At 46.0% G+C, this 12,632-nt stretch overlaps 3 protein-coding genes across 3 annotated transcripts; 1 reads left to right on the top strand and 2 right to left on the bottom strand.

Moving 5' to 3' along the window:
* Window positions 1-2,720, top strand: ColSpa_11781 (mutanase Pc12g07500; the record flags this gene model as incomplete). The annotated part of the gene is made up of 3 exons (XM_049277993.1): window positions 1-78; window positions 147-1,570; window positions 1,907-2,720. The coding sequence occupies 3 exons, from the start codon at window positions 1-3 to the stop codon at window positions 2,718-2,720; spliced, it is 2,316 nt and encodes a 771-aa protein (XP_049133950.1).
* An 806-nt stretch (window positions 2,721-3,526) lies between these two features.
* ColSpa_11780 (lactose permease) lies at window positions 3,527-5,334 on the bottom strand (the record flags this gene model as incomplete). Its single annotated transcript, XM_049277992.1, has 3 exons — window positions 3,527-4,332; window positions 4,392-4,668; window positions 4,810-5,334. 3 exons carry the CDS (start codon window positions 5,332-5,334, stop codon window positions 3,527-3,529), a joined length of 1,608 nt encoding a protein of 535 aa, XP_049133949.1.
* Window positions 5,335-7,724: 2,390 nt separating this feature from the next.
* On the bottom strand, window positions 7,725-7,910 carry ColSpa_11779 (uncharacterized protein; the record flags this gene model as incomplete). The annotated part of the gene is made up of 1 exon (XM_049277991.1): window positions 7,725-7,910. One exon carries the CDS (start codon window positions 7,908-7,910, stop codon window positions 7,725-7,727), a length of 186 nt encoding a protein of 61 aa, XP_049133948.1.
* Between the last annotated feature and the right edge of the window lie 4,722 nt (window positions 7,911-12,632).

Genomic DNA, 12,632 nt, shown 5'->3' with positions numbered 1-12,632 from the left:
ATGTTGCCTCTTTATTTTGTGGCCATCCTACTATGGTTGGGATGTGCCGAATCGAAAGCTGTTTTTGCCCATTTCATGGTGAGTTGGTCTATGCCATTTGGTACCCCTGAAAAGATTCAATTCTAATCTAACACATCGGTGACTAGGTTGGAAACACGGAACACTATGGCGATGCAGACTTCTCGAGAGAGATCTCACTGGCCCAGCAAGCCCACATCGACGCTTTTGCTCTGAACTTCGCGTACGGAGAAAAGACAAACGACCTGTCGCTCCCCGTCATCTTCAACGTAGCCAACCGCCTCGGCTTCAAGCTCTTTTTTTCTTTCGACTATGCCGGCAACGGCAGCTGGCCCCAATCCGATGTCATCCAGCTCATCGAGCGGTACGCGTCAGAGCCTTCCTACTTTAGACACGAGGGCACCAAGCCCCTTGTGTCGACATTCGAAGGGCCCAAGGCGGCTGACGACTGGAACCTGATCAAGGAGCGAACGGGCTGCTTCTTCATGCCATCGTGGTCCTCCCTGGGGGCTAAGAAAGCATTGCGCCCCGGCGTTGCCGACGGTCTATTCAGCTGGGCGGGGTGGCCGGAGGGTGCCAACTCCATGGACACCGTTATTGACCAGTCTTATCGCGAGTTCCTCGACGGGAAGCCGTACATGATGCCTGTCAGCCCGTGGTTTTACACCAATCTTCCCGGATACAACAAGAACTGGCTTTGGCGCGGCGACAACCTTTGGTATGAGCGATGGGTCACAGTTTTCGACTTGCAACCCGAGTATGTCCAGATCATCTCGTGGAACGACTTCGGCGAGTCGCATTACATTGGACCCTTGAACGACAAGGCCTATGTTGCCTTTGATGTGGGCAGGGCGCCGTTCAACTACGTCAAGAACATGCCTCACGACGGATGGCGGCTCTTCCTGCCATATCTCATCGACATGTATAAGAGCGACATTGCCACCATCACCGAAGAGGGGGTCGTTGGCTGGTACAGACGGACGCCGGGATCCGCCTGCGCAGCTGGCGGCACCGTGGGCAACACCGCGGCTCAGCTGCAGCTGGAGATGCCCGCCTCGATGTTGGCGCAGGACATGGTCTTCGTGTCCGCGCTGCTAACCAAGAACGCGCTCTTGACCGTCACTATCGGTGGCAAGCTATCCACGGCGTCATGGAGCGTCATTCCACCCGACGGCATCGGCCTATACCATGCCGCCGTCCCTTTCGATGGGAGGACCGGAGACGTCAACATCCGCCTTCTCAGGGACGGCAACGCTGCCTTGGAGTTCACTGGTGCATCCATCACCGGAAGCTGTCCCGAGGGCATTCAGAACTGGAACGCCTGGGTGGGCAGCGCGTCCAAATCCACAACGCCCACGGTGCCGACTAAGCGTGTCTCCGAGCTCCAATGCCAGAAGGGGTGGTCCAAGGACGCACACAACCTCATGTGCAGCTACACCTGCCGGCACGGATACTGTCCTCCCGGCCCTTGCACATGCAGCTGGCTCGGCACAGCGGCGAAGTTCGAAGACCCGCCCGTTGGTCTCATTGGGTTCCCCGGGCCCGGCATGCTGTGCGACTACCTGGGTCTCTGCAGCTTTGCCTGCGACAACGGCTTCTGCCCTGCTCCCTACTGCTTCCCGGATCCTAGCCTGGAGGGGAAGTGCGTGATACCCGTCGACCCGCCTGAGATTGAGGAGGACGATGATGACGACGACGACGAGTACGACAATGACGACCTCATCTGGATCGACCCAAAGATCTGGGACATGGACCAGCCCCGGGTGACTTGTCAACCGCCATGCACCCTAGTCTTGCCTCCGTGGACTAAGCTGCCCAAAACCACAATCAGCTATCCGGTCGAAACCCGCTCTGACAAAACCATCACACACCCTCCTCTGACTACCAGCGAATACGAGCTCTCGACGGTCATAGTGAAGCCCGAAACGACCTTCCCCGTCACGATCAAGCCAGAAATTAGCAGCACCAAGACATGGAAACCCGTCACTTACACCGAGAACGGCACGCCGCGGACATTCAGACCGACAGATCCGTACCCGCCACCCCCGGGCCCGACCCCGCCACCACCCCCCCCGTTCAAGCTTCCTGACCCGGTGGTGATCGAGAGCGGTCCTCCCGGCCCTCTCGTCAGCCAATGCGCCTTCCCGGCCCTCGGCTGCCCGCCGCCTTTGTTGGACGAGGACGATTCTGACGGGGATAGCGAGTATGATCCCCAAGACGGGGACGACGACGGAAGCGAGGAAGAGGGCAGCTGTGAGCTGCTGCCTGGCACCGGAAGCGGAGACGGCGGCGGCGGTGGGAACGGCGGCAGCGGCGGAGGCAGCGGCATCACTCCCCTAGAGTCCCCGAGACCCTCTGAGAACAAGAAGCACTGCTATGGAAGTGGCCAGGTCGTTGGGCGGGACGCGCTGGCTTCTGCTGCTGACTACTTCTGCACCAAGGTGACGGAGGAGTACAAGAACCCCCTCGGGGGCGGCTCCCTCATTGAGTACGGAATTCTCTTCAGGGCCATCATTAATTTCAAAGTAGATGTGTCGGTCGAAGTGAAGAACGGTTGCAGTTGGAGGCCGAATAAGGAGGAGTGCATCAGGTACACGAATGTGCCTCTGGACAGCTGCGACTGCAGTGGCACGGCTTTCAAGTATGGCGGATGGGTGGAAAACAACTGCGTCAAGTTCAGGGTCGACCCTAATTGGACTTAGTATAGCTGCATTTCAGCCTGAGCTGCAATACAGGTCTTGTTTTCAGCGGTGCATTGGCTTTGTGAACTTTCCGCTGGAGGTGATATCCATCTCTTCCGTTGACTGAAACAATTGCGGATCATCCTCGAATGCGAACGAAATTAATTCATCATCAACTAAGGCTAGTGTAATCGGGGTCTTTCGCAGATGGGTTGAGGAAAAGAAGTCGCGGACCAACAAAACAGTCTAAACCGAGGCCGGAAATATATTATTATTTAAGTTCACTGGACGGTGATAAAAACACCACTACTTAGATTCGCGCTACCCTCCTTCTCATAAGTGGTATTTATAAGGGCCGGATTATTATTTTGGTCGGTAATGACCAGCAAATACCTAGTGTTGTATGTAGGTATCTTTAGTTGTTTTCCGGTTGTTGCTTTTTTGGTGTTAGTACCTAGGTTGTGTGGTTTGGGTCGATTGAGGCTCACGATGTTTGGTTCAGTCGGATGCGACTGGAGGGCCGGAGTCTAGCCGCGCCAAACCTTGAACTTGGTTTTGGACAACACACAGGCCCACAAGGTCAGTGACCTTTTCATTCTACAACTCCACACAGTCATTCAAGACGGCCAAGGTAATATCCAGTTGATGACGTGAATATTCCGAGTCTTTGACTCAAGTCGTACACTCGTGGCTACATAGGAATCAGGGGAGATATCCAAGTGAACAGATACAGACGGATCAATTGTTATAGACTACTACCAACCTACTAACATATGCCCAATCTCTGAAGGCACGGAACTTGGCGAAACGTCTTCCACGACGCTCAATCAAACCTTGCTGGTGGCATGCTCCGTCTCCTCGACATCGTCCGGACCCTCCCCCTTCCCAGACTCGTTCATCCGGACATTCGCATCCTCGCCGTCAAAGATGACGGCAATCTCCTCGAGCGCCTTGCCCTTGGTCTCGAGGAACCAGCCGTACGCCACGAAGCTCTCGACGGCCAGGATGGCGACGTACACGATGTAGAACCGCCAGCCGATGTTCTGGATGCCGATCGGGTTGACGTACTGGTTCACGAAGACGGCAGCCTTTGTCGCGAAGACGTACGTCGCCATGCCCTTGGCGCGGATGCTGAACGGCAGGATCTCGACCGAGTAGGCCACGGGCAGCGGCGAGAAGGCGATGCAGTAGAAGACCTGGTACAGGAAGATGAGCGCCAGGACGGCGATGCCCGCCGACGAGGCGCTGGTCTCGGCGAAGCGCGCCGACGCGATGGTCCACCCGATGAAGACGGTGAGCATGCCGATCGTGGAGATGCGGAAGAGCGGGCGGCGGCCGACGCGCTCGACGAAGAAGGCCGTCGTGAGGGCGAGGCCGAAGTTCCAGATGTTGAGGAGGCCGTTGAAGAGCGCCTGCGTGGTCTTGTCCGTGATGCCGACCGTGTCCATGATGCGGGAGAGGTAGTAGGCGATCAGGCCGTTGCCGGACCACTGGGACATGAAACCCATGCCTTGGATGGTCAGCGAAAATATCAAGTTGTCTGGGACTGGATGGTGCTTACAAATGACGAGGAACATGCGGTAGCGGTTGCCCTTGGTCTGGACCATGGACTTCCAGGTGGTTGCGCCGAGTCCTGCGGCATCTCGTCAGCCCTTTGTCTAACAGGCAGGTCACGGGGGGTTTTCATCTCACTCTTCTCGTTGTCGATGGCGTTCCTAATCTCCTCGTACTCCAGCCTGACAAGCTCCGTCTCCTCACCCTCGCCGTGGTATCGCTTCAACGCCTTGAGCGCCTCTTCGTCGCGGTCCTTGGAGATGAGCCAGCGCGGGGACTCTGGGAGGAACCAGACGGCAGCGAGCTGGACGACGCTGGGCGCCATCTGCAGCAGGGACGGGATTCTCCAGGACCATGTGCTCGGGATCGTGCGGGTGCCGAAGGTAATCCACGCGGCGCAGATGCTTCCGATGTACTAACTGTCGAAGAAACAGACGTTAGCCACATATATCCAGGCATCTTGATCATTTGAAAGAACGGGATATAAGAGGACGTACCAGGTGTTGCAGATGGCCGTGATAGTCACACGGTCCTTCGGATGCGACAGCTCACTGACTAGACTCGGTGCCGAGGTAGTCGCAAACGACAGCCCGAACCCGAGAATAAACCTGCTAACAACAAACATGGCAAACGCAGTACTCTCACACTGCAGAATAGCACCGACGATCATGATGCAGCTGCCGACGGTGATGCCCCATCTTCTCCCGAACCGGTCCGCGACCCACGGCGCGATGGGCGTCGAGCAGATGCTGCCGAGCGACATGACGGCGCTCATGAGCCCCAGCACGGCGCCGCGCGGGTTGTCGAAGAAGTCGTCAAAGTACGACACCGTCTGCAGCGAGTTCATCATCGATCCGTCGTAGCCGCTCGTCGCGTACGAGACGACGGCCGCCGGGAAGAGGAGGAAGTACAGCCGCCGGCGGGCCGCGGAGGAGTACCACGCCGGCGACTCCTGGGCGAGCTGGGCGATGCGGGAGGGCTGGTAGGTCTCGCCGGCGGCGGCCGGGCCGCCCTGCTTGCGGGCGCGGCGGGCTTGCTGGTCCTGCCTGGGGGCGGGGAGGCGCTGGCGGAGGAAGTCCATGGTGATGGATGTTGATGAAGGGGACCCAAGAGACGACGTTGGGATGCGAGTATCCCAGGGGTGGGAGGGAGTGATGGAGGAGAGAGGTTGACTCGAGGGGTGGAGAGCTGAAAGAGCCGTTACCAGAGAGTCGGGATCTCGCGTGTTCTTATATGCGCTTGTCTCGTATGTGGCACGATGCTCAAGGGAACGGCGTGTTTTCCCGAAAATCTGGTCTTGTCAATGACGCGGAGTTGCACACTCAACTCGGGGATATCGAGGCCGTTCGGGAGATGTCGCCATTGGCGCGGGAACTCCTTAGCCTGTATCTCTTCCTGTCCCGAGACCGAACCGTAGACCTGGGAACGCTTCTCTCTGTCAGACTATTGCCGGCTGAAGAGAGGCACAAAGACGACAAGGGGGGCAAAGTCGTCGACAAGTCGGATGATGGGATGCGGAGAAGCAACAAGTGGGGGACGATCCGGGGGCTGGGGTAATGGTCAAGTTGGTCCCCACACGAAGGACATCATGGGACGAGGCCGTTGATCACTCGGAATCCGTCTCCGTGGGGAAAACCAGGCGATGGACGGTCGAAGACAAACACTCGTCTGACTCGGTGTGCTTCCGTGAATGTGGGAGGACTGAGGGGCACAAACAAGAGTTGCCGAGAATCAGCAACAAGAGCCACGCCGAGACTTTGCTGGAGTTGTGTAGCGTCGGAGATGCGTGTGGAGAAAACGTCTTTGGATCAATCCACATTCCTTCTTTAGGAGAAAGAAACCCCCTTTTTGTTGCGAGTTGACGAATCATGACTCGTCGGGGCATCTAAACTCTTCCCCCGACGCTCCTGCGGGTCACTTCGGGGGATCCAAAATCTTGCCCCTGGCGTCATCTCTTAGTCGAGTCTTTCTCAACTGAGCAGACTCTAGCAACCTTCATTTCTTGTTATTAACGGTCCTTTGGTTCTCCATGCGGGGACTTTAGCCGGAAACTGTTGGTTTTGGGGGAGAGTCCGACTCTGCCCCGACAGGAACCGGCCGCGTTTTCCTTCGCCTCGGCAGCGCGTATGTACGAGACACGAGTCTTTTCTTCCGAATCATGCTGGATAGTGGTTCCAGACGTCATGGGGATTGTGGGACGCATGCGAAGGGACCCCGCAACCCCGGCGACGACTGGATGGAGAGCTCGAAGCTCGGGGTTGTTTGTTTCTCCAACGTGGTTTACTCTGCACGTATTTAGGAGCTGGAGCTATCCTACCGGTCGACGATTGACGACGGCTTTCCGTACTGCAATCATCTCCTTCTTTTCCCTGTTCTTACGCCCGGTTGAGCTCTCGATCGCACGCCCATAATGTCTACAGGAATCTTGAGAACGTCCGGCCCCGACATCGTCGATGCGGCCGGCAACCCGGTGCGCCTCCGCGGGGTAAGTCGTTCGCATCACGAAACCGAATCCCTTTCTTCATCCGTGACTCTACTGACCAATCCCTCCCTCCCCCGCAGACGGCCCTCGGCGGCTGGATGCTCATGAAGTAATAAGACTACTTTTTAATTAATAAAAAGACCAGATCACTGTTACTAAAAAGGTGGTAAAGGCTGTAACAGGGAATAAAGAGAATAGCAAGTAAGTGATAAGACTACTTCTCGACCGGTAAGGAGACCAGATCACTATCACTAAGGAGGTTTTCGTTACTGTTACAACCTATGGCTAGGACCAGGTTTTAGACTTCTTATCTCAGAAAACCGGTTACATCCCTTTTAAGGATAAATAGCGTTATATCGCACGGTTTTATTACGCAGCGACAGCCGGGGATGTTCAGGTTATCGAAGGGCTCTTACAGGAAGGCGTGAAGCCAGACACAAAAAACGTCAGAGGAGTAACGCCCCTATGGAATGCAGCTAACTTTGGGCACAACCCAGTCGTTAAGGCCCTGGCGCATAGGACAGACGTTAATGTCAACTCGAGGTCAGTTTGGGGTAGATCGCCTCTTTTCTGGCCAGCTAGCCGTGGTGATGAACCAGTTGTGGCTACTCTGATGCAGGCTGGTGCAGATCCGGCCATCATGGACTGCGATGGCGATACGGCGATCAGTATGGCAAGAAAGAATGGACACAAAAGGATTGCTAAGATGCTCGAACGGTCGCGATAGAAGAGACTAGTTTAGAATCATGGCATAACGTTAATAGATACTACGGTGATCGCCCCGAGCTAGCCATCTCCCAGTTTAACTGTCCCCTTATTGATAGCATTACCGATAACGATCGCTTCATCCCTCTCGCCGTGTCCATCATCCCGCGAAATAGCTCACACAAGCACCAGCGGCTCCACGAAATAACCAAACAACGGACCGACTCAGCCTCACCCAAAGAAGCCCAAATGCAACGTAAATCAGCTCGTACCCGCCGTGTCGGTCATCGACCTGAAAGCCATACCCGACCCGCCGAACAGGACCAGCGCTTCTCCATCTCACGGCTCAGCGTCCCCACGAGCGCCAGTGACGGGCGCCAGCCTATACCTGGCGGAAGCAGCAGACCGAGGACCTGCAGGCCGCCAAGAACGCCGCCGAGGCCCGCAACAAGGAGCTGCAGCGCCAGCATGCCGAGAGATTATGGCGGCATCAACATAAAAGAAAATAGGACGCATTGCCAGTCCAGACAAGAACGCGACTTAGGAGAAGCAGGGCAGTTGAGCAATGATGTTGTGGGGGAAGCGTTGCGAGGAAAGGCAGATGGCACCTTGACGAGGAGACCAGATCACCATTACTGAGGGCGTGCTGAAGGCTCCAGCGGGGAACTATGGGAATGGCGAGCAAGTGATGACACTACTTCTCGACCGACGAGGAGACCAGATCATTATCACTGAGGAGGTATTTGTTACTGCTGCAACTTGTGGCCAGGATCGCGTTTTAGATTTCCTATCCCGGAAGACCGGTCATATGCCTTGTTGAGGCTCGAGATGGTAGTGCGCGCAAAGTCCTGGGGCTGGCAGGGCTGGTGATGCCGTCCCGCTACTAACATCTCGTGACCTCCTTCGTTTAGGCAAGCGACGATCACGGCTCTCGTAGCCGTCTTCGATTCCCCTATGACCTCGTTTCCTCTAGCTGGTGATGGCATCACCAACTTATGAGGATGGGATAGGAATCGTGAAAACTTCTGTTTGAGGCTCAGCCAAACTGAATGGATGAATGGATGGATGGATGGATGGATGGATGGATGGATGGATGGATGGATGGATGGATGGATGGATGGATGGATGGATGGATGGATGGATGGATGGATGGATGGATGGGTGGACGGGCTGGATAGATAAATAAAGTACTGAAGTGGGTCTTTGATGATTACTAATTTTAGTATTAACCGCTATAATCTTATTCGCTATCAAGCACCCACTAAACAGGCAACCGAAACACGTTTCGCGAATCAGCACCTGTCGAAGTACGTCAATTGATAGGATATCCTTGTTGTGACTATTGCTTGTGTATTGGCTATTGTGTGTGTGTGTGAGTCCCCTCTTCCGGCGGACCCCCCCCCTTTGCCTAGTACCAAGATGCACGTGCCATCGGATTTTGCGTATTTGGCTGGCGAAATCCGTCCAAGGTATGTATCCGTCATTTTGCCGAATTGCCCCACTTTCGTTATGCGCGCAGCCACATTACCCACTTCAACACACCCTCTCAGATTAAGGCTATTCGCAGACTTAATCTAGCAACTTAAATAGGCAACTACCTCTTTCTTATAACTTCCTAATTAGTAATATCTCTTTTTAGTTTTCTTATATATATATAGTAATTTCTATAAATATTATTAAAAGGGTCCTAGACTTATCTTATTAAAGTAGTTAGTTAATAGGTTTATTATTTTCTTTTAACTACGTTTTAATGCCTAAGATAATAACTTAGGCTAGAGCTAGTAGAAAAGGGCAGGGTTTCGCGTTTTTGTTTTTCCTTTTATCAGCCTACAGACACAATCACAGGCCTGATCAGACGTGACTAAGCAGGACCCTTCCAAGTATAAAAGGGGACTTTAGTTAGACATTATTACAAAGGCATCAACATCTTATCACTAAGTAAACAAATAAGCTTAACATCTTTAGATAAGCACTTAGATAAATATAAATAAATTTATTACTTTAATATCTAAATAAGACATATAATAAGTAACTATTGCTTTATTTCTTTAGGCCTAACTAGACCTCTAAGGTCTAAGAGGGTATTTTTTTTTTAAAAGATTATAATATATATATATATATTACTTAATAACAAAAACAAATCTAAACAAACTATAAGACGTAAAGGATATACTTTTCTAGTTTACTTATAGCCTTAATTAGGCTAAAGAGAGCCTAAAAAAAGTAGTATCTTACAATCTAGGCGTAGAAGTAGTTACTTAGGGTAATTAGTTACTCTAGGTATACTTATAATAATACTAGGACCTTAGTGTTTAGTGTAGTTTATATATTAACTGTTTACTTATTAACTTCTTTTATTTTATATAGTTTTAATAGTACCTTATAATAAAATTAAATTATTAATCTTTTTATTATTTTATTTTAATTATATAATAAATCTAATATTAGTACCTTAAAAATAGCTTTAATTAATAAAATATATTATTAACAAAATATAAAGAAAATAATATCTTTAACTTAATTAGACTTAGTCTTAGACGTAGAAGTAAGCCTAACCCTAAGAAACTATAATAGATAAGACCTAAGAAAAGTAGAATTCTCTAAAAAAACAAAGAAATAAATAACTAGTTATAATAACATAATATAACTAAATAAACCTTCTATATAAATAATCCTTTTATAGATAAGTACTAAATAAACCTAATTAAAAAAAAAAGCTTATAAAATATAAAATAAAAAAAATAATAAAATAAAAATAATACCTTCTACTAAAATTAGTAAACTAAGAAGTTCTCTTAGTATAAATTATAGAATAATTATAACTATAAACTAAGCCTAAAACCTCTTAAAAGCTTTTTATTATATAAGCCTTAATCTAATCAGGTTTAATATTATACTATTAATAAAGACTAAACGTTTTAGCGTTAATAGATTAGCAGTAATAAAAATTTAATATTTTTTTAGGATTAGCCTAGACTTAATAAGTACCTCTTTTAGAAACTTAATTGAGGATATAATAAACTAATACTTTATAAGAATATATAAAATACTACTTTTAAGTCTAATTAAGTTAATAGATTAAGCTAAGTAATAACTTTAAAGAGATTTTATATATAATACTTTAAGATTAATTTAAAGTAATTAATACTATTTATACTTCTTATAATTAACTTACTAAAATATTAATAATATATCTAAGCTAACCCTATTAATAACTAACATAAAGTAGCTTAAAGGTCTAACTAATTAAGTCGCCTTATTTACTAGTAAAGCTTTCTAGAGTTACTAAGGCCTTAATAATAATATAAATACTAAGTCTAAGACTAGTCCTAAGATTCCTAACTTTAGAACTACTAAAAGAAATAAAAGTAAAGACCTAAGCTTAAGCTATTAGTAGTACAAAAGGAGTCCTAATTAAACTAATAAAAATATAAGCTTTTTCCTTAATCTAGTATTAGACTCCTTTATTATAATAAACTTCTAGGCTTAATAACTCTTAATAGTAAACCTATTATCAATAGTTAATATAAGTATAACTAAGGACTAAGGGTCTATTAAGCCTAATTAAAGCAAAACAAATAACCTGTATTAGTTAACTATTAAGATGTTACTACTAAACACTAAAAGGGCCTCTATTTTTAATAGCTATAATATTACTAATTTCCTTAATAAATATAAAGCCTTAACTAAGCTTACTAATTACTTTAACAAAAAAAAAACAAAGTATTACTATAGTACTTACTTAATAAACATTAAGTAATAATAAAAATTAAGGCTAAAAAAGAGACTTAGTAAAAACTAAATAAGTTCTTTTTTAATATTTATAAATAACTTAATAAAAAGGTTATTTTTTAACTAAACTATTATATTAAAGACCTTATAAAAAAAAACTTAATTAAAAATAATAACTTAATAAAAACTATAACTTTATTTTAAAAAGTTAAAAGTATAAAAAAAAAAGTAAAGGCTAAAAGGAAACCTATAATAAGTACTTAAAAGCTAATTAAGCTTTTTACTATATAATTTTCTAAAAACATAATTATAGTAGTATCCTTATAAATAAGATTTTCTTTTATTAATCTATTTAAGAAAAAAAACTTTAATGCCTTTAAAAAAGTAATACTTATATAAGTAAAACAAAAGTTAAGATATAAAGGTTATTACAAAAATTCTAACACTTTTACCTTCTTTTTATTAGCTATTATTCCTTATTCCTTAAAATAGCTTTCTAGCCTTAATTAAGTTAAAAGTATACTCCTTAAGAAGTCTATTTTTAAAGATATTAAAGTTATAACTAATCCTACTATAAACAAACTTTTAAAAACAATAATAGCCTTTACACTTACTGTAAAAGCTAGTTTTAAAGCCTAAACTATCTCTAATAGTTAACTTATAGTTATATATAGTTATAATATCTTTATATCTAGTCCTCTATAGCTATATATACTACTAGCTTAACAACTATCATCCTTTAATAAGCCAGGTTTTATTCTAGGTTATCCTAATTAGTGTTAATATAATATATATAACTAAAGAAGATATTAGATATACCTATAACTTAAAAAGAACAAAGAGGCTAACTTAATTATATTAAACTATAACATCTATAAGTATAAAGTACTTTAAGGATTAAATATTAAAGTAAATAAAGTTTCTAATATTATTATCTAAGAAGCCTATAAAAACTACTAGCTTAACTAAGTTATTATTTTTACTTATATAATAAATAACACCTTATTCCTAGAAGCTATAAAAGCAATAAAACGTATAATTAACTAGGGTATTAGATATCTTTTTTAACCTAAGATATAGTACTACTTACTACTATATACCTAAGACGCTTAGGTAAATCTTATTAAATACGTCTTAGTATTTCTTAAGATATACACTAAAGTCTTCTTAACTTAAGGAATAAAAGTAAACATAATTACTAGGTTATTAAATATAATACTATAACCTATTCTATACTACCCTAATTAAGTAAGGCCTTATTTAGTATACTAAGGCTTTATTTTAAAAAATATATATTAAAAAAGAAATACTTCTAGTACTAGCTCCTAGGCTAAAGAAATAAACATTAATGCTTATACCTAGACTCCTCTACTAATACAACCTACTAGTCCAGTATACCCTAATTAAACCTATTAGACTCCTAAAAGTTCAAAGTCCTCTTTTATTCAAGCTATACTAAC

This window comes from Colletotrichum spaethianum, assembly GCF_022836535.1.
Source record: "Colletotrichum spaethianum MAFF 239500 DNA, contig50, whole genome shotgun sequence".
NCBI lineage: Eukaryota > Fungi > Ascomycota > Sordariomycetes > Glomerellales > Glomerellaceae > Colletotrichum > Colletotrichum spaethianum.
Note: the sequence above shows the minus strand (reverse complement) of the source record. Positions and strands in the feature narration are given on the sequence as shown.